The following is a 22,803-nucleotide window of genomic DNA, read 5'->3' as shown; positions in this document are numbered from 1 at the left end:
CCAGTAGAACTAAAAGACAAGTCATTTTATGTTTGGTTGAGCTCGGGTGTAGCTCTCTCTGAAGATAGCTGATCTACAAGTTCACAACGCGTAAAAGACTTGAGATCAGCTTGTAGATCAGCTATTTTTTGGCACAAAGCTCAGTATAAATCAGGCATTACAACATCATCACAGCCCTCCAAGAATACATTTTAGTCGACTAAATAAACTGTAGATTTAGTCAATTAAAATGTTATGACATTTAGTCAACTAAAACTAGAAACACAATAGATGACAGAATTATTTGCTGTCAAAATGAACACTGCTCACAATGTGTAACTTTGTGACGTAGATCTAAGCTATTAGACAGCTTGTAGATCTGCTATTTTCACCCAAGAGATCTGGTGTAGAGGTGGGGGAAAAGCAGGGGACCAATTACAGAACCCTGGGGAACACCAGTCAATAAAGTACATGGGGTTCAAGTGGTTCAGTATAAAGGTTTATATACAAGAAACAATATTGATACTGTGACAATTACAAGATCAAATATACAGTTTTAATAAAGTTAATACAGTCAAATACAGTCAATAAAGTATATGGGGTTCAAGTGGTATAAAGGTTTATATACAAGAAACAATATTGATACTGTGACATTTACATGATCAAATAGACAGTTTATCTCTGTCTGTTGTGTAAAAATATCAAAAATAAAATATACTTAAAATATGAGTTTGTATCAACATAGGAGACACAAGTATGACACTGATATTTACATCATCATCATTGATGGACAGTATTTATGATACATATTTATAAATGTGTGGAGTGGAGGTTTGTGCACTTCTATCTGATCTAATCTAAGATCTAAAGCTCCCTGTGGTGATGACTCATTTAATACCATAGAGTTTGACATTAACATGGATTTGACCAGGGACCCCCATTTGAACATATTTGTACCAGGGACCCCCATCTGAACATATTTGTACCAGGGACCCCCATTTGGACAATTCACTTTTTTTTGCGACGCGTTGTGAGCTTGTAGATCTGTTGTTTTTGAACAGCCAACATACAAATGGATAAAGCGGTTCAAATGATTGTGATGCTATGTTAACTACTTTTCCTGGGGACCCCCTGGTACACAGTCCACGACCCTTGTGGGGTCCCCAGACGCATGGAGGTCACCGAACAATAGTCTGGCACGAAACGACCAAATGACGCGCTGTGAGCTTGTAGATCTGTATTTTTGAATAGCCAGGCACCAGGACCCATCCCCCAACGATAATCTTAAAGTGGTTAAAATGTTGTTTTTCCTGGGGACCCCCTGGTACACAGTCCATGACCCTTGTGGGGTCCCCAGACACATGGAGGTCACCGAACACCACTCTGGTACCAAACGACCAAATTATGCGCTATGAGCTTGTAGATCTGCTATTTTTTTTCTTTTTAAATCATGAACATTTGTGCAAACCTTTGAATGTATATTTTCCAAAGCAAACTTTGCTTCCGGGGGTCCCTGGAACAACACATTTTGATATGGGGGGTCCGTGACCAATTACATGTAATTTTGGGGGTCCTTGACATGAAAAAGTTTGAGGACCACTGATTTAAAGAACGGTTTAGAATAGAATCAGGTGAAAAATATTCAAAGACCTGCACAAATGTTCACGATTTTTCAAAAATAGCAGATCTACAAGTGCCGCGCTGTGAGCTTGTAGATCTGCTATTTTATGGAGAATGTTTGTGTTTCATTTATATAATTTGTAACATTTTCAATGACACAAATGTTAACTTATGGGGGTCCGGGGTCAAAGGTCAAACACATGGGGGTGTTGTCATGACAACGTCAGAGAAACACTGAATCTACAGGAGCTGGAATGTGTGATGTCACTGTGATGCTGATTACATCATCATGATGATGTCACCGTGAGTCACTCATGCTCAAATATGGAGTCCATGAGTCACCATGACAACCTGCACTCACTCAAACATGTTGAGTAACCATGGCGACCTGATGTCACCCTCACATAGAGACTCTATCTCTGCTCACACAGACACACTGAGGGGGTGGAGGAGGGGGAGGGGGACCAGTATAAACAGAACCCAGCATAGAGAGGTTCAGTGAAAGTGTTGCGAAAGGTATAGAGGTGTGCCAGGGAGTCAGAGGACACTGTGTAGAAGGACAGAGTCCCAGCAGGACAGTCCACAAACACTGCTACTCTGTTGGAGCCCCTAGAGGCCCTGACAGGGAGGACAGTCTGCTTATTATTGTGTATGACACTGTAACTGTTACCACTAAGACCATCACAGACCAGACTCCAGGACATGTTATTGCGTCCAAGCCCACAGTCAACACCACCTCCTTTCCTGCTGATTCCTCTATAAGTCACTGCTATCTCAACCCCTCCACTGCACTCTACCTCCCAGTAACAGCGTCCAGTCAGACCCTCTGTACACAGAAACTGAGCCCATACATCAAACCTGTCAGCATGTTTAGGATATGATTGATCCTGTCCCCGTGTCACCTTTCTGTTGTTATCAGACAGAGAGAGGGTCCAGTGTGCTGTGTTTGTGTCCAGAGTGAGACGCTGGAAATCTGATGAGAAAACAACACAGTAAACATTAAATACATCATTCACTGACTGACACACAACACACACACACACACACACACACACACACACACACACACACACACACACACACACACACACACACACACACACACACACACACACACACACACACACACACACACACACAAAATAAGACCTGGAAGCACTTTAACCATTATTTTATGGTTTAACGAGGCCTAATGAAAAATAGCAGATCTACAAGATCACAGCGCGGTACCGAGTGCCGCGCTGCAAACTTGTAGGTCTGCTATTTCTTATTTGAATACATATTTTTGAAAGCGAACATTTGTGACTGGAACAAGATATTTTGAGATGGGGGTCCACGTTCAAACGTGTGTCATTTTGGGGGTCCTTGACATGAAACAGTTTGAGATGCACTGATTTGGAAGACATTTTTAGAATGGGATGAAAATATTGCTGTGAGCTTGTATGTCTGCTATTTTGACCCCTGTGGGTGAAGCGGGCGGATGGGGGTCCTCGCACCCTAGTCTGGCACCCAGTGACCAAATGACGCTCTATGACAGGGTTCCCCAATAGGCGGTCTGGCCCGCGGGGGGCTACTGTCTGGCCCCCACCAACCCCAGTAATAATGGTGAGCAGCAGCAACAACACTAGTATATCGTCGTTGTCGGGTGGAAACTGGAAACCTCGTATCTCCAAATTTGTATGTTCTTTCGCAAAGTAAAGCCCTGCTTCATCAAACAAGGCCGTTGCACAAAAGTAGTGAAAACAGCCGATCTACAAGCACACAACGCCTCGCACCGCTAGTTTAAATCATTTTTTAAATGATGAATGCAAAACGATCGGTTTAGCATACAAGATTTTCACCCGACGACGACGATATCTGAACTGTCGCTGGAGTAGTGGGAACGCCACTGTCGCCCCCTGCTATGTTGTGGCCCTCGGCTTGGTACCCTAGACATAATTTGGCCCTTGGGGAAAACTAATTGGGGAACCCTGCCCTATGAGCTTGTAGATCTGCTATTTTTGAATAGCCAATAGAAAGCAATAAGGTTAAAGTGCATAATGTGGCATGAACTAGTTTACTGGGGACCCCCTGGTAAGCCCCCAAGGACCCCTGTGGGGTCCCCGGACAGGTGGAGGTCGCCGCCCACTAGTCTGGCACCCAGTGACCAAATTACGCGCTATGAGCTTGTAGATCTGCTATTTTTTGAATAGTCAATAGAGAACAATGCTTCAAGTATAAACTGTGGCACAAACAAGTTTACTGGGGACCCCCTGGTGCACAGTCCATGACCCCTGGGGGTCCGCGGACGCAGGGGTGATCCCCGCCAACTACTCTGCTACCAAATGACCAAATGATGCTCTATGTGCTTTTAGATCTGTCTTTTTGAATAGTCAAGCAATATATTTAAAGTGCATAAATTGTGGTGTGAACTATTTTACTGGGAACCCCCTGATAAGCATCCAAGGACCCCTGTGGGGTCCCAGGACGGGTGGCAGTTGCCGCCCACTAGTCTGGCACCCAGTGACCAAATGACGCGCTATGAGTATGTATATCTGCTATTTTTAGAATAGCAAATACATGCTATAAGTATAAAATGTGGCACAAACTAGTTTACTGGGGACCCCCTGGTGCACAGTATGTGACCCCTAGGGGTCCGCGGATGCAGGGGGGATTCCTGCCAACTACTCTGACACCCAATGAAGCCCTATGAGCTTGTAGATCTGTATTTCTGTATAGCCAATAGAGAACAATATGGTTTGTGCGTAACATGTGGCGTGAACTAGTTTACTGGGGACCCCCTGGTAAGCCCCCAAGGACCCCTGTGGGGTCTCCGGATGGGTGGAAGTCACGGCCCACTAGTCAGGCACCCAGTGACCAAATGTCGTGCTGTGAGCTTGTAAATCTGCTATTTTTATAATAGCCAATAGAGAACAATGCTCAAAGTATCAAATGTGGCATGAACTAGTTTACTGGGGACCCCCTGCTGCACAGTCCGTGACCCCTGGGGGTCCGCAGACATGGGGGGGATTCCCGCCAACTACTCTGGCACCAAATGACCAAATGACGCCCTATAGGCTTGTATATCTGTATTTTTGAATAGCCAATAGAGAGCAATATGGTTGAAATGCATAAAATGTGGTGTAAACTAGTTTACTGGGGACCCCCTGGTAAGCCTCCAAGGACCCCTATGGGGTCCCCGGACGGGTGCATGTCGCCGTCCACTACTCTGGCACCCAGTGACCAAATGACGGGCTGTGAGCTTGTAGATCTGCTATTTTTGAAAAAGCATGAACATTTGTGCAAACCTTTTAATGGTATATTTTTGAAAGCCAACTTTGCTTCCGGGGTTCCTGGAACAACACATTTGAGATGGGGGTCCGCGGCCAAATCCATGTAATTTTGGGGGTCCTTGACATGAAAACGTTCGAGGACCACTGATTTAGAAGAACGGTTTAGAATGGAATCGGGTCAAAAATATTCAAAGACCTGCACAAATGTTCACCATTTTTCAAAAATAGCAGATCTACAAGCTCGCAGCACGGCACCGCGAGCTTGTTGATCTGCTATTTTTCCACATATGCACTCGCACACACATATTAGTAACCTTTCTTCTAGTGTTGATTTCGTCGACTAAAACTATGACGAAAAATGTTCGTCGACTCGTTTTTTTCACTGACGAAATCTAAACTTTGACTAAAACTAAATATATTGACACTTTTGTCAACAAATAAAACTAGACTAAAATGTCAGGGACTAGTGGAGAAGAGATGCAGTAGAAATAAAATAAATGTTGATGAAAATAGCAGATCTACAAGCTCACAACGTGTCACACTGCGGCACATTGTGAGTTTGTGGATCTGCTATTTTCAGCATGCAGCAAAGCGTAAAATCAGCCATTATGATACCATCAAGGTCCATTAGCTTGTAGATCAGCTGTTTTTGAACTATAGCCAATCTACAAGCTTACAGCGCATCATAATGGGAGGTGTTGTGAGCTTGTAGATCGGCTATTTAAAAACATCCTCACCATCTAGTGGCAACACGTTGTATAATACTATTATTAAAATAGTCCCAGGAAAAGGTTTTATGTTTAGAATTCAGGGAGTATAAAACATGGGAGGAGACAACAGATTATACAACAGTGTACATTATGTTAATGTGTGATATTGATAAGACATACTCACATCTTTTAAGGAGTTCAGGTTTAATCCAATCTTCTCCTCCATGTTTCACTCTGTAAGAAGCAGAACAACAATGAATCAATGTCTAACTGTCTAACACAACGTCTCCACTAGCTGACACTACAGTGTTTCTCCAATAAATACCTAATCTCTAAGGAGATTACAGGACATTTTTAATCACAAGTATTGACTGAGACTTAGTCGTGATGAAGACAAACATATTCATGGTATCCATGAGCTCTGTTTGGATATAAGAATGTCAAGAGTTATGAGTTATGATTCATAACATCCTTACATGAGGATATTGAAAGTATTTATCAGCTGAAATAAACTGATTATTGAAATCAACTGCATGAAAAGGTCTCTCTCTCTCTCTGAATGTCCTGTTCTGGCTTCATGCGCTTTGGTCTCCAAAGTCGGACAAACAGACCATGTCCAAGCTCTGAGCTTGTAGATCAGATATTTTCTGTGCGTACGGCAGCACCACGCAACTACACAAGGGCCCATCATCCCAGTGGGGTGATAGGCCCATAGACACAGTGGGTATGGGTCTATCACCCCACTGATCCCACTGCAAACACATTGCACTATTTAAGACACTAGTGTGAACACAGTCTGAAGCTGCCTTCAAACCTGAAGCTATTTCTTCTATTCTAGTCGCTTCAATCGCTTCACTTTGGTTGCGCAGGTCAGTGTTGGAAAAAAAAACATGTCGCGTCAGAATCAAGACAAAACACCTCCCAAAAACAAACACCCAAAACATTTCCTTTTCTCCGGACAACATGGCTGTCAGGACACGATGGGTGAAGCGAAGGTTGCTTCACTTGGATTATTCCAACTGGGGCAAATATACAGAGGCGACCGTTCGTGCCGTTCCCGTTGCCCTGTTCGGATCATTCGCGCCCCGCCCGGACGCGCATCGTCTCGCTTTTGCATTCACTTTGTATGTAATCGTGACGCTCAAACTATCCAGGTTTGAACACAGTATGGTAGAAACAGTGTTCTATCCAACATGGACACATCCAGGTCTGCTCACCTGACAGTCTGCTGTCCAGCAGAGATTAGAGTCTTCAGGTCTGATTCATTCAGGATGTTGAAACGCACGTCCACTTCTTTGAGATGGAGATTAGATCTAAAAGCTGAGGCCAGAACTTCACCGCATCTCTCTGGCAACCAGCAGTGCTTCAGTCTGAATGAATAAGAATACATACAATGTATTTAGACACATGCACGCTCGCAGTATGCACAGCGCGTGAGAGAGAGAATGAGAGAGAGAGAGAGAAATAATGTTATTAGTTGAAAACAAATTACAAAAAAGTTAAAAACTATACCAGTAAAGGCAACGGTGGGATATTTCATACAATAAATGTAATTATTCCTGGATACATACAGTATATGCTAGGATAAGCTCAGCTCAACACATTGAAATGCACACTTGACAGCACAGAATGACTGTATGGAGGAAGATAACAATTTTGATATCAAAGATTTCACCCAGCAGTTGAAGGTGTTAAATGAAGACTGAACTACATTATTGCGACCTTCAGGTCGCAGTTACTATCAAAACCTCCACCGGCTGTCTCTCCGTCAGTCAGTCCATCAGTCCCTCTGTCCGTCACGTCACACTTTTGCCGTACTCTTATCTCCGGCACCGTTGCCCCTATCCATGCCAAACTTTGCACACACACACGATTTTTGCTAAACACATTTTTGGACACTGCTCCTACAGATTTTGGCCTAAAATCACACAAAGTGGTACAAAGTATCTCTAAAGTCATGTCATCAACATGGATCTGTCCCATTTCCCATATTCCCTCCTGATTGGCTACGATTGCCTTCTAAAGTTTGTGTATGCAACGTGATTAGGGAGTCTTGGTATATTTACAAGGCCTAGGCTAATAGAACAATAATTGATTAGTGCAGTAGGTAGATGCAAGCTATTGATTATCCATTGATCTGTTGCATACCTCGGTAAAGCTCGATAACTGTGGCGTAGCTACAACGGTTCGCAGGTCTAAACTAGCAGATCTACAAGCTCACAAGCGGTACGTCCTCGCCACGTTGTGAGCTTGTAGATCAGCTATTTTTGGTGACGAAGTAGCCTTTACTTTTGCCTTAAAGGGATATTTCACTTTCAAACATGTATGGGGTCATTTTAACTACTCAGGCATATAGGCTTGGGTTACCATGATATCAAGCATAGTAATACATTATCAGAACATTGTTCATGGTATATAAAGTACATAATAAAACAGAAGTGATACAAATAATTTGGGTAATGTATATTACCGTAGAATCTCCAGCCTACAGTGCAGACTCTTCAGTCCTTCACAGAGCAGCTCCAGTAGTCCTGAGTCGTTCAGGTTGTTTTCACTGAGGTCCAATTCTCTCAAATGGGAAGGATTAGAGCTGAGAGCTGAAGCCACAACTTCAACCTCTGTCTGTCCGAGGTTACAGCCAACAAGTCTGTAAATGCAGATTAAATAAAGAGATTATCAAAACAAATTATACATAGTTCACTCTCATGGAAGTTAAATATTTCCTATCTAGTTATCCAGACATAAAAAGTATTTAGCACAACATTCAGTCTCTCTATCTATCTATATTTACTGTCTAAACTGTGTAAAAGCTTTACAAACAAGCTGCTAGAGACCAGCATTCAGTCTCTCTATTCTCATCCCTGTCTCCTCAAGCTGGGCCACAGCTGCAGGCTTTGATCTGGCTTCGAGGCGGAGCACCGACACAACGTTAGTTTGCATTTCTTCCAATATTATAACATTTCATAAGCTACAATATGGAGGTTATGTGAAGAGACAAGAGAACCAGGAAATACCAGTGACGCTCCCACACAGAGCATCAAAGGTACAGAGATAGCAAATATCCAATGAGGTGCAAATAGTTTTTTTCTTTTCTTTTTTAACACCACAAATAAACAAATAAAAATACAACTGACGAAAACTTTTCGACAACTACCTTTTCTCACTGACAAAACTAAATAAAAACTAAGATATGATGACTAAAACTATGACCAGTGGCAACAGTTCAGCAAAAGCTAGGGTATGGTAAAGATGGGAGTCGTCATGGAAAAGAGGCCTTACATTTTGTATAACACGGTTCTATTGTGAAAATAGCAGATCTACATGCTTACAACGCCTCGCAGCAAAAAAAAAAAAAAAGAAAGAAAAAACGAGTTTTGTCAGTTTTTTACACAGGTTTCTACGGATTCTTGGGCTGGATATGGCAGCCTGGAATGGTTGTTCAAGTGCAGCTAAACTTAGCATGTTAGTAAACGTGCCACAATTAAATAATCTATTGCTCCTGTGCAGCTGACCTGCGGAACCTGGGAATATACCATTCTGTCAAGCTGATAAGAATAGTCTACAAGTGTGGAGAATATAATTATAATACCTTGTTAAAGTGACCATTTTGTTAAATTTTGCATTTGTAGTTATTTTACTGCGCAGATAGACAAAGAGACATTCATGGATTTATATTTAAAAGTAACTTATTTTCCCCCCTGGAACCAGGGTATGGCAGCTGCATACCCCTGCCATACCCAATTGACGCCCCTGACTATGACTAAATATACTTACTATTTCCTCAACAAAACTGTTAGGCAGGGACTAGTGGAGAAGAGATCCAGAACTAATTTTTTGTTCTGCACACAACTAAACATTTTTTGTTTAGTTGTGTGCAGATGTCACTCTCTCAGAAAGTAGCAGATCTACATGCTCTCAACTTGTGTTGCTTCGACATGTTGTGAGCTTATCTGTTATTTTCAGCACACAGTGGAGTAAATCGACTAAAGTTAGTTAGAGTTAGTCGACTAAATCAACTGTAGATTTAGTCAACTATAGTTTTATGGTATTTAGTCAAATAAAACCAGACTAAAAGAAAGTGAGTAACTTTTCAGCTGACTATGACTAAAACTAAATTAGGGCTGTCTTCAAGTAGGGGGGGGGGGGGGGGGGGGGTTAATGCGAGTCGTTGACGAATCGTTTTATATATACACTATATAAAACCAGTAAGACTCTCTAATCGGGAGATAAGCGATCGTCAGGTCGGCAACCTCATGGTGGCGCTAGAAGAGGGGCATGTGAGAAATGAGGGGTGGAGGTTGTGATTTGCGAAAGTGTGGAGGAGGCTTCACTTCCACTCATCCAAAGACCTCCTTTGCCCCAGACTGTATGACGGGAGCATTTGCAAATAGTGGGAGTCAACAGTCTGGCCACGCGAGACTACATGACTACTAACCGAGCCTTCCTGCAGTTCCTCACAGCTGGGATCAGTCTCCTTCGCCCCTCCTCTGATGTGTTGTATTTGTCCAGGTCCAACTCATCCAGAACCTCCTCTGATGTCTGCAGTATGACGGCCAGAGCTGAACACAGGGTCTCAGACAGTTTCTCTGTTCTGTTCTCTGACTTCAGGTACTGTTGGATCTCCTGATGTAATGAGTGGTCGTTTATCTCCATCAAACACTGGAAGATGTTGACACAACTATCAGGAGAGGCATCTTTTATCAACTCCCTCAGGTTGTTGGTGGCTTTCTGGATCTCCCATGGACTGCTCTTTGTCTGTTCCAATAGGCTTCTCAACAGATTCTGGGTTGACTCCACAGAGAGGCCATGAAGGAAGCGGACAAAGAGGTCCAAGTGGACATTTTTACTCTCCATGGATTTCTTCATAGCAGCTTCTGGGAAGTCAGAGAGGGAATATACAGGATCTCCCAGGAATGTCTCCAGGACCTTCATGTTCCTCCCTGTTAAATCTGATGAGAAAACAACACAGACCCACAAACACACATGCGCGCACACGCACGCACACACGCGCACACACACACACACACACACACACACACACACACACACACACACACACACACACACACACACACACACACACACACACACACACACACACACAGTAGGTCAAAGGTCAAGTTTATTAAGTATTGACAGTTCAGGTGATTAAATATCTGAAAACTCAAATTTACACAAATCCAAAATACGCTTATGGAAACATATGGAATCTATGACAAGGTTGTGGGGGTCCCTGCTTCGTCTCTCTCTCAACTAAGGGGTCCTTGGCCTGAAAATGTTGAAGACGCCTGCAATAGTTTATGAAATGTTAAAGAGGCGGTGCCATAGTTTTCTACTTTTTCTGGTTTTCATGAGTCTAGGAGGTTGACAGTATTTCATTAGACCCCCTGGTGTGGTTGCTATGAGCAATTATGTATTCCCTTTGTATTTGGGTTTCTTCCTGGAGGATGAAACCTTGGGGGTCAAAAGTGCCAATCCAAAAAGAGCGATTAACTAACGTAATATAATTGAACCCACCCACGCACCTCCCCTCATCATCATTTCATTAAATTAGTACAACCTTTGTGGGCAGAGAAACGCCAGGTTGCTTTGTGCTCTGTGCCCAGATGCTGCTGACAGCTATCAAACATTTCACACTTTACCAGTTGACACTGATAAATGAGATCAATGGTTGAATTGTGTTTATAAAGACAGGTTGATTCCCTCAGCCCTCTCCCCCTTCGTGTGTGTAGTTTTTTTTTTTTTTTCGATGATCACTGCTTCACTATCTTAGCCCAACACAAGTAAACTTGGGATTTGCTACATTTTTCGTAAGAATAAGAAAATTGGACATTGCCGACCCGACGGGACCCACTCGAGTTACACTGTGTGGGCATAGATAGAGGCTAGAGCCAGTTGACGTGTTTTTGAATTGCCTATACACGCAACACTTATCAGCTATGGACATGAAGTACTCCTAGGTGAAAATAAATATAATTTTGAGGAAATAGAATGGTGGAGATGGCTCCAATGAATGTACAAAATGAGAGCACAGTTTTTAAAGCCTATATCCCATAGCCATAGGCTACAAGTTGTAGGTGTTGATTGAGTGCCATATATCAAATCTTATTCTTAAACATTTTCATGTAAACTAAAACCAAATTAAAATGTAGAGTTGTAAGGAAAAGGGGTAAGAATTCCCAAGATGAATTGAAAACAGTGAATAGCTAAATCAGTGTAACCAGATTAATCCAATTATGCATTTGAAAATACTAGATCTACAATCGTGTCACATGAGCTTGTAGATCTGCTATTTTCAAATAGCCAATCTGTATGTAGGTTTCAACTGGTTACACTGACTTTGACACAAAACTAATTTTGCTGTGGACCCTTTGGAACTCCCTCCAGGACCCCTGGGGGTCCCCAGACCCCAGTTTGACAATCACTGTTCTAGAGCATTTAGTAAACAACTGGGAAGAGCCATGGGCAGTACTGTCATGAGAATGAGGAGGGATTAGGAAAGGTGGGTGGTCTTGTTGTAGGAGGAGGAGGGACTGGTTCAGGTGGGTGGTGCTAAGGTGAAAACCTGGTACACTTGTGGGTGGTGGGTGGTGCTAAGGTGAAAACCCGGTGAACTGGTGGGTGTGACAGATACTCACATCTGGTAATGAGTTGAGGATTAAGCCAGTCTTCTCCTCCATGTTTCACTCTGTAGGAAGTAGAACAACAATGCATCAATGTCTCAGTGTCTAACACAACGTCTCCACTAGCTGACACTACAGTGTTTCTCCTATCATTATCTTGGTCCTGCAGCCCATCCAGACATACAGTACTCACTGCTGCCCAGTTTGGATCTCATCTCCTCCTCAGACTCCACCTTAACCTCTAGAGAACTCCACTCTCCTTTTGTCCCTTCTTGATGCAACTTTACTATGCAGATTTATCTTGGATAGGCTATGTCTTGTTATTTCTCAACCACAAGTACGAGTTTCTTTGAGGCACTAAACTATTCTCTCTGCAGTCTAGTTAAGTTATTATTTACACTTTGCAGGGTGTAAATAATGGCAGGGACACATTTCTACATTCTCTAACTCTGGTCCATAGCGTTAGAAGGTGTTATCCTTAACGCTATGTCACCGATGAGCCCTTGCACTCACAGCCACGGTAGCCCAGCCTGCTAAGCCTCTCATATGTAGTCTTTAAAAAATCTCAAAAAACAAAAAACAAAGACAGATCTGAGGTTGAAAGCCTACTTTCCTTAGTGAGTTAAGGAGAACTCCTTCTAACACTAAGGACCAGAGTTCATATTGATTTACTAACTGTAACATTGCAGTAATGATTACTAACAATTAGTCTTTTATTGTGAAGGCAAATGTTTCTGAACGTCTCACATCCTGCAAGTTTCCACAATTGGAAATATCCAATCTGCAAAATCAAACCTTGCATGCTTGCAGATCAGCTAGTTTTGGCATACAACACGTCTTACGACAAAGTCTAAAGGCCTGTCCATACTGTCACCGACTGAGTTGGGAAAGCTGCAAAAAGTTTGGTGGTTGGAGACAGCATGGACAGCCCTTTAGTAAGGCTTTACTTTGGAGATAATAAGCTACGAGTTTGTTTTCATGGCATGTTATTTTTAATCAAATTACAACACGTTTACCTTATGTTATGTTTAACCAAACATGTTTGGAGTGGACCACGGCGCTTGGAGTGGACCACGTTTCAAACACCACAGTGCGCTAATCACACGTTAAAAGGAATGGGCGCTAATTCGTTATCATCAAGTTAACTTTGACAGCCCTACTAAATACACAAATATGTACACATCTATGTTTGACTTTGTGTCAGAGTGAATACTCTGTTCAGAGACACATGAGGGAAACACTGCACATTCAGTGCACTAACATGGACACAGCTCAAGTCTACTCACTTGCAGTTCTCCAGGACTGGAACATTCACCATCATGTTGGAGCTCAGGTCCAGCTCTCTTAGGGTGGGATGAGAGCTTACAGCTGAGACCAGAAGTTCACAGCATCTCTCTGACAAGTTGCAGTGAGCCAGTCTGAATGAAGAATGAAACACATGATTGATTGATTGATAATCATATTTGAACTGAGGACCCCCACCCTGACAAGCACTTGAACAATGCCTCGCAGTGAGCTTGTAGATCAGCTATTTCAGAATGTTTGCCTCTTCCTTCCAGAATATTTGACAATTTGGTCAATTTGGTTTTAAAATCAATAAATTGTATCTTTATAAATGTGCAGATACCCTGTATACACTTATACTGTGTGTTGCACATTAACCTGGGGACACCCAAAAATTGTTTTGGGACCCCCTTGGGGTCACACGTTGAAAATAGCAAATCTACAAGCTCACATGAGCTTTGTGTCCTCGACACGTTGTGAGCTTGTAGATCTGTAATTTTTATGCGCAATCCCGTTGTATGACGAAGTAGCGTATACATTTGCCTTAAAGGGATATTACACTTTCAAACATGGTTGGGGTCATTTTAACGTCTACTCAGGCACATAGGCTTGGGTTATCATGATATCAAGCTTATTAATACATTCTCACCACAGCATTCATTTTACATTCACATAATACAGTACATATTACAGAAGTGATCAATATAAATCAGGTAAATGTATCTTACCGTAGAATCTCCAGCCTACAGTGCAGACTCTTCAGTCCTTCACAGAGCAGCTCCACTAGTCCTGAGTCGTTCAGGTCGTTTTCACTGAGGTCCAGTTCTCTCAAATGGGAAGGATTAGAGCTGAGAGCTGAAGACACAACTCCAACCTCTGTCTGTCTGAGGTTACAGCCAACAAGTCTGTAAATGCAGATTAAATAAGAGATTATCAAAACAAATTATTCATAAAGTATACATAGTTCACTGTCATGGGAGTTAAATAAAAGATCTCCTATCTAGTTATCCAGACATAAACAGTATTTAGTGGAGCAGAGGGTGGAATAGACAACACCACTTGACAGCACAGAATGACTGTACGGAGGAAGATAAAAATGTTTATGTTAAAGCTTTCAACCAGCAGTTAAAGGTGTGAAATGAAGACTGAACTACATTGTATATTTACTGCCTAAACTGTGTAAAAGCTTTACAAACAATCACCGACACGTTAGTTTGCATTTCCCCCAATATTATAACATTTCATAAGCTACAATATGGAGGTTATGTGAAGAGACAAGAGACAAAACCAGGAAATGCAAGTGATGCTCCCACCAGCTGGACAGTTGAGTTATAAGAATGATGAAACCACTCCTCATCCATAAATGTTGGGACTATTAAATATAGTCTGACTACGTAATATTTTTTTTTTCTTTTTTTTTTCCTTTTGCTACTAATATATATATTTTTTCAACCCCAGAAAATTGGAAACGCCAACTCCAAATATCTTAGCAAACATGAGCACGGATATTAGAAGTGTCTTGTATTATTGTTCTGTAACTGTATATCATTAACATAAAAATATACTTTAGTGTTGTATGTCCCTTTAACGGAGTAAAGAAGCTCACCTGGTGAACTATGGCAGATGTAATACAATGATTGAATCTGGAGCTTGGACAAACATTTTGTTTTAAGTTTGACTAAGTTCCACAGATACATATTGTGAAAATAGCTGAACTACAAACTCACAATAACTCGCAATGAGCTTGTATATCGGCTATTTTCACAATTTTGCCCCTTTCTTCTGTAATATTTGACAATTTGTCCAATTTGGTTTTAAAAATGTCTTAAAAGTCATTGAATTGTACCTTTAGAAATGTGCTGATAATCTGTGTACATTTATGTATGTTGGTTTGTTTACAACAACTATGTAGACATTAAGCTAATCATCTGGGGACCCCCAAAATAATTTGGGGACCCCATTGGGGCTCCCGACCCTCAGTTTGGAACCACATGCATAGGCTAATCAAACGATAATTGATTGGTACAGTAAGGTCTACAGACACATAGGCTTCTTGGGTTACCATGATATCAAGCTTATTAATACATTCTCACCACAGCATTCATATTATATTCACATAATACAGTACATAATAAAACAGAAGTGATCAAAATAAATTGGGTAAATGTATTTTACCGTAGAATCTCCAGCCTACAGTGCAGACTCTTCAGTCCTTCACAGAGCAGCTCCACTAGTCCTGAGTCGTTCAGGTTGTTTTCACTGAGGTCCAATTCTCTCAAATGGGAAGGATTAGAGCTGAGAGCTGAAGCCACAACTTCAACCTCTGTCTGTCTGAGCTTACAGCCAACAAGTCTGTAAATGCAGATTAAAGGGACATTTCACTTTCAAAAAAGCTGCAGTTATCCAGACATAAAAAGTATTTAGAGCATTCAGTCTCTCTATTTCTCATCCCTGTCTCCTCAAGCAGGGCCACAGCTGCAGGCTTTGATCTGGCTTCGAGGCGGAGCACCGACACAACATTAGTTTGCATTTCCCCCAATATTATAACATTTCATAAGCTACAATATGGAGGTTATGTGAAGAGACAAGAGACAGAACCAGGAAATACCAGTGATGCTCCCACACAGAGCATCACAGGTACAGAGATAGCAAATATCCAATGAGGTAAAAATAGTTTTTTTTTTTTTTTTTAACACCACAAACAAACAAATAAAAATAAAACTATGACGAAAACTTTTCAACAACTACCTTTTCTCACTGACAAAATGAAATAAAAACTAAGATAAGATGACTAAAACTATGACTAAATATACTATTTCCTCAACAAAAATGTTAGGGAATGCTAGTGGAGAAGAGATCCAGTAGAACTAAAAGACAAGTCATTTTTTCTTTAGTTGTGTGCAGATGTCACTCTCTCAGAATGTAGCAGATCTACATGCTCTCAACTTGTGGTGCTTCGACATGTTGTTAGCTTGTATATCTGTTATTTTCAGCACACAGCTGATTAAAGATCTGTCATTTCAACACTATCACAGCCCGCCAAAAAAGCATTTTTGTCGACTAAATCAACTGTAGATTTAGTCAACTATAGTTTTATGGTATTTAGTCAAATAAAACCAGGCTAAAAGAAAGTGAGTAACTTTTCAGCTGACTAAAATATTACTAAAACTAAATTAGGGCTGTCAAACGACTCAGGATTTAACAAGTCAAGTCGGGGGGTTTAATGCGACTATATAAAACCAGTAAGTCTCGCTAATCGGGATCGTCAGGTCAGCAACCTCATGGTAGCGCTAGAAGAGGGGGCATGTGAGAAATGAGGGGTGGAGGTTGTGATTTGCAAAAGTGTGGAGGAGGCTTCACTTCCACTCATCCAAAGACCTCCTTTGCCCCAAACTGTATGACGGAGCATTTGCAAATCGTGGGAGTCAACAGTCACAACAGCTATATGCGAGACTACATGACTACTAACCGAGCCTTCCTGCAGTTCCTCACAGCTGGGATCAGTCTCCTTCGTCCCCCCTTTGATGAGTTGTATTTGTCCAGGTCCAACTCATCCAGAACCTCCTCTGATGTCTGCAGTATGACGGCCAGAGCTGAACACAGGGTCTCAGACAGTTTGTCTGTTCTGTTCTCTGACTTCAGGTACTGTTGGATCTCCTGGTGTAATGAGTGGTCCTTCATCTCCATCAAACAGCGGAAGATGTTGAAGATGTTGATACATCTGTCAGCAGAGGCATCTTTTAACAACTCCCTCAGGTTGTTGGTGGCTTTCTGGATCTCCCATGGACTGCTCTTTGTCTGTTCCAATAGGCTTCCCAACAGACTCCGGGTTGACTCCCCAGAGAGGCCATGAAGGAAGCGGACAAAGAGGTCCAAGTGGACATTTTTACTCTCCATGGATTTCTTCATAGGAGCTTTTGGGAAGTCAGAGAGGGAATATACAGTATCTCCCAGGAATGCCTCCAGGACCTTCATGTTCCTCCCTGTTAAACTCTGGAAATCTGATGAAAAACAACACTTTATTAAGTATTGACAGTTCAAGTGATTAAATATCTCAAAACTAAAATTTACACAAATCCAAAATACACTTATGGAAACTATATGGAATCTATGACAAGGTTGTGGGGGTCCCTGCTTTGTCTCTCTCTCAACTAAGGGTTCCTTGGCCTGAAAATGTTGCCTGCAATAGTTTATGAAATGTTAAAGAGGTGGTGCCATAGTTTTCTACTTTTTCTGGTTTTCATGAGTCTAGGAGGTTGACAGTACTTCATTAGACCCCCTGGTGTGGTTATATGAGCAATTATGTATTCCCTTTGTATTTGGGTTTCTTCCTGGAGGATGAAACCTTGGGGGTCAAAAGTGCCAATCCAAAAAGAGCGATTAACTAACGTAATATAATCGAACCCACCCACGCACCTCCCCTCTTCATCATTTCATTATATTAGTACAACCTTTGTGGGCAGAGAAACGCCAGGTTGCTCTATGCTCTGTGCCAGCTATCAAACATTTCACACTTTACCAGTTGACACTGACAAATGAGATCAATGGTTGAATTGTGTTTATAAAGACAGGTTGATTCCCTCAGCCCTCTCCCCCTTTGTGTGTTCGATGATCACTGCTTCACTATCTTAGCCCAACACAAGTAAACTTGGGATTTGCTACATTTTTCATAAGAATAAGAAAATTGGACATTGCCGACCCGACGGGACCCACTCGAGTTACACTGTTAGGGCATAGATAGAGGCTAGAGCCAGTTGACGTGTTTTTGAATTGCCTATACACGCAACACTTATCAGCTATGGACATGAAGTACTCCTAGGTGAAAATAAATATAATTTTGAGGAAATAGAATGGTGGAGATGGCTCCAATGAATGTACAAAATGAGAGCACAGTTTTTAAAGCCTATATCCCATAGGCTACAAGTTGTAGGTGTTGATTGTTATTAAACCTTTTCATGTAAACTAAAACCAAATTAAAATGTAGAGTTGTAAGGAAAAGGGTGAAGAATCCCCAAGATGAATTGAAAACAGAGAATAGCTAAATCAGTGTAACCAGATTAATCCAATTATGCATTTGAAAATAGCAGATCTACAATCTGCTATTTTCAAATAGCCAATCTGTATATAGGTTTCAACTGGTTACACTGACTTTGACACTAACAAATTATGCTGAGGACCGTTTGGAACTCCCTCAAGGACCCCTGGGGGTCCCCAGACCCCAGGTTTACAATCACTGTTCTAGAGCATTTAGTAATCAACTGGGAAGAGCCATGGGCAGTACTGTCATGAGAATGAGGAGGGATTAGGAAAGGTGGGTGGTCTTGTTGTAGGAGGCGGAGGGACTGGTTCAGGTGGGTGGTGCTAAGGTGAAAACCCGGTGAACTGGTGGGTGTGACAGATACTCACATCTGGTAATGAGTTGAGGATTAAGCCAGTCTTCTCCTCCATGTTTCACTCTGCAGGAAGTAGAACAACAATGCATCAATGTCTCAGTGTCTAACACAACGTCTCCACTAGCTGACACTACAGTGTTTCTCCTATATCATTATCTTGGTCCTGCAGCCCATCCAGACATACAGTACTCACTGCTGCCCAGTTTGGATCTCATCTCCTCCTCAGACTCCACCTTAATAATGAGTGCCAAAGACGAAACAAAAATCCCTAAGTGCCCAAAATGTAATGAATTTTACCTATATTCGGAGGCTCAGAGTAAAAGTAATCTGAGTAAATGTAATCCGAGTATGTCCTGTTTATTTTCACAATAGTATTTTCTTTCACTCAGGACAGAATATTGACAACCGCGGGACCTCATTGCTTTTGTAACGGCCGGTAGACAAGGCCGCATTTTAAACATGAACATGATTTAAAAGTTAGATCTGGAGATAAATGCACATTTGTGCAGCAGCGTAACGGTGCTGTTAGTCCATGGGCCATACGAGTTGTCGGTATCAAAAAGGTGGCAAAGGTTATCATGCATTTTTGAAAAGCTCTATATCTGTAGATTATATTTTGGTATGATAACCCTTTCTTAGACACAGCTAAATTGGTGTTATCAGCCGCTAGAGTTGGTGTCCCATTAACTTTACATTACAGGGAAAAAAAGCAAAAAAATAATCTGCTTTTAGTAGCATAAGAGGGGTCAAACTAGGGGTTTGTCATAATGCCGAATCCATTGCAAGCATTTGTTTTGCAGAACAAACATTCCTTGGGCTAAAAATGGCCTCAGAAAACGATGCATGTATGGGTGTGCATTCATGTTAGTCGGAGGCCTTAGGGTTTTATTTCTCGTGCTAATCAGTCTAAAAGCGCCAAATTTTGCACAGATGTAGCCCAGGGCATGCTCTAATGATTTAGCTAGGGCGCCCGAGTCGGTGACCTTCGGAGTCGCCACAGCTCCAGAAAAACAATGGTTTAGTGATGAAAAGTGATGAGTCATCACTTTTCAGAGTTTTGTGGATGTTTTCTGGAGCCCGAAGGTCAACGACTCGTGCACACTAGCTTAATCATTAGAGCATGCCCTGGGCTACATCTGTGCAAAATTTGGCGCTTTTAGACTGATTAGCACGAGAAATAAAACCCTAAGGCCTCCGACTAACATGAATGCACACCCATACATGCATCGTTTTCTGAGGCCATTTTTAGCCCAAGGAATTTTTTTGCAAAACAGATGGTTGCAATGGATTCGGCATCATGACAAACCCCTAGTTTGACCCCTCTTATGCTACTAAAAGCAGATTAATTTTTTTACGTTTTTTCCTGTAATGTAATGTTAATGGGACACCAACTCTAGCGGCTGATAACACCAATTTAGCTGTGTCTCAGAAAGGGTTATCATACCAAAATATAATCTACAGATATAGAGCTTTTATAAAATGCATGGTAACCTTTGCCACCTTTTTGATACCGGCATCTCGTATGGCCCATGGACTATGTGGATGAGGGACACGCGACTTCCCGGTCACATGATCTCACACTGCATTTCGGGAAATGGAGTGTTTTTCTTCACCGTGGTAGCCTGGTACAGTAGCTAAAGATTAATTCAGTTTACTGTACAACACGTCGAATGTGTCATGGGCACACAGAGACATCAAATAGTTTGGCGTGTTGGCACTTCGTGGGCACCCGATGTGGTGTTAACCTAGCCTCGCAACAGCCAGACTCTCCCAGGGGAGAGTCTGGGAGTCCTCCGTAGACAATGCATTACGCAATGACGTAGTTACTCACTTTGACTGACAGGTCCAGTCAGTAGTCATCAGCACATCAAAACATCGTCGGGAGAACATCAAATACGTCTTTTCCAGACAGAAATTCCAAAGTTGCAAACTGTTGTTCGTTTTTAAGTTATGAGATGCCGTTGATTTCAGATAAAACTTCGCTTAATGCAGCTTTTATTTGCGATTTGTGAACTCGCATCGGACATGGGGTCCGCCATGTTTGTTGTCAAAATGCGAGAGCTGTAGCAGCCGCTCGACCAATCAGGAGCGGTGTGAGGCGGGTTCGCTCGAAATGCAGCCTTTTGATTGGAAATTGAAGAACCTATTTCTCATAAAGAGACTCGATGGGAGGGATACCAGACCGAGAAAGGAAGCACATTGGTGATGACGTAACTCGGGATGGCTTGCGAGGCTAGTGTTAACCTCCTTGTATCCCTTCTTGATGCAACTTTCTATGCAGATTTATCTTGGATAGGCTATGTCTTGTTATTTCTCAACCACAAATACACTACTAGTTTATTTGAGTCACTAAACTGTTCTCTCTGCAGTCTAGTTAAGTTATTATTTACACTTTGCAGGGTGTAAATAATGGCAGGGACACATTTCTACATGTTCTAACTCTGGTCCATAGCGTTAGAAGGTGTTATCCTTAACGCTATGTCACCGATGAGCCCTTGGACTCACAGCCACGGTAGCCCAGCCTGCTAAGCCTCTCATATGTAGTCTTAAATAAAACATAGACTTTAGCTACTCACAAAAACAAAGACGGATCTGAGGTTGAAAGCCTACTTTCCTTAGTGATTTAAGGAGAACTCCTTCTAACGCTAAGGACCAGAGCTCAAGCTCAACAGATGGACATATTGATTTACTAACTGTAACATTGCAGTAATGATTACTAAACATTAGGCTTTTATTGTGAAGGCAAATGTTTCTGAACGTCTCACATCCTGCAAGTTTCCGCAAGTGGAAATAGCCAATCTGCAAAATCAAACCTTGCATGCTTGCAGATCAGCTAGTTTTGGCATACAACACGTCTTACGACAAAGTCTAAAGGCCTGTCCATACTGTCACCGACTGAGTTGGGAAAGCTGCAAAAAGTTTGGTGGTCGGAGACAGCATGGACAGCCCTTTAGTCAGGCTTTACTTTGGAGATAATAAGCTACGAGTTTGTTTCTGTGACATGTTATTTTTAATCCAATTACAACACGTTTACCTTATGTTATGTTTAACCAAACACGTTTGGAGTGGACCACGGCACTTGGAGTGGACCATGTTTCAAACACCACAGTGCGCTAATCACACGTTAAAAGGTATGGCCGCAAACTCGTTATTATCGAGTTAACTTTGACAGCCCTACTAAATACACAAATATGTATACATCTATTTGTGACTTTGTGTCAGAGTGAATACTCTGTTCAGAGACACATGAGGGAAACACTGCACATTCAGTGCACTAACATGGACACAGCTCAAGTCTACTCACTTGCAGTTCTCCAGGACTGGAACATTCACCATCATGTTGGAGCTCAGGTCCAGCTCTCTTAGGGAGGGATGAGAGCTTACAGCTGAGACCAGAAGTTCACAGCATCTCTCTGACAAGTTGCAGTGAGCCAGTCTGAATGAAGAATGAAACACCAGATTGATTAATTGATAATCATATTTGAACTGAGGACCCCCACCCTGACAAGCACTTGGAACAATGCCTTGCAGTGAGCTTGTAGATCGTCTATTTCAGTTTGCCGCTTCCTTCCAGAATATTTGACAATTTGGTCAATTTGGTTTTAAAGTCAATAAATTGTACCTTTATAAATGTGCAGATACCCTGTATACACTTATACTGTGTGTTGCACATTAAGCTGGGGACGCCCAAAAATAGTTTTGGGACCCTCTTGGGGTCACACGTTCAAAATAGCAATGAGCACATGAGCTTTGTGTCCTCGACACGTTGTGAGCTTGTAGATCAGTTATTTTTATGCGCAATCCCGTTGTATGAAGACGTAGCGTATACATTTGCCTTAAAGGGATATTACACTTTCAAACATGATTGGGGTCATTTTAATGTCTACTCAGGCACATAGGCTTGGGTTATCATGATATCAAG

At 41.9% G+C, this 22,803-nt stretch overlaps 1 protein-coding gene across 1 annotated transcript in view; it reads right to left on the bottom strand.

The window, feature by feature from the left end:
• Positions 1-540: 540 nt before the first annotated feature.
• LOC308293221 (uncharacterized protein) overlaps positions 541-22,803 on the bottom strand; it is a 59,330-nt gene continuing 37,067 nt past the window's right edge. The window contains exons 15-25 of the mRNA XM_080735657.1: positions 21,938-21,959; positions 18,895-18,943; positions 16,958-17,489; positions 15,720-15,840; positions 14,282-14,341; positions 11,142-11,232; positions 10,256-10,530; positions 8,052-8,179; positions 6,799-6,951; positions 5,766-5,815; positions 541-2,572 (exon numbers count right to left, since the gene is read on the bottom strand). Of these exons, the coding sequence (XP_080591783.1) occupies positions 2,013-2,572; positions 5,766-5,815; positions 6,799-6,951; positions 8,052-8,179; positions 10,256-10,530; positions 11,142-11,232; positions 14,282-14,341; positions 15,720-15,840; positions 16,958-17,489; positions 18,895-18,943; positions 21,938-21,959 (2,041 nt within the window). The 3' untranslated portion in view covers positions 541-2,012. The remainder of the gene's footprint in view (positions 2,573-5,765; positions 5,816-6,798; positions 6,952-8,051; positions 8,180-10,255; positions 10,531-11,141; positions 11,233-14,281; positions 14,342-15,719; positions 15,841-16,957; positions 17,490-18,894; positions 18,944-21,937; positions 21,960-22,803) is intronic.

The sequence above is a fragment of the Nannobrachium achirus genome, assembly GCF_963921795.1.
Source record: "Nannobrachium achirus genome assembly, chromosome: 10".
In the NCBI taxonomy this organism is placed as follows: Eukaryota; Metazoa; Chordata; class Actinopteri; order Myctophiformes; family Myctophidae; genus Nannobrachium; species Nannobrachium achirus.
Note: the sequence above shows the minus strand (reverse complement) of the source record. Positions and strands in the feature narration are given on the sequence as shown.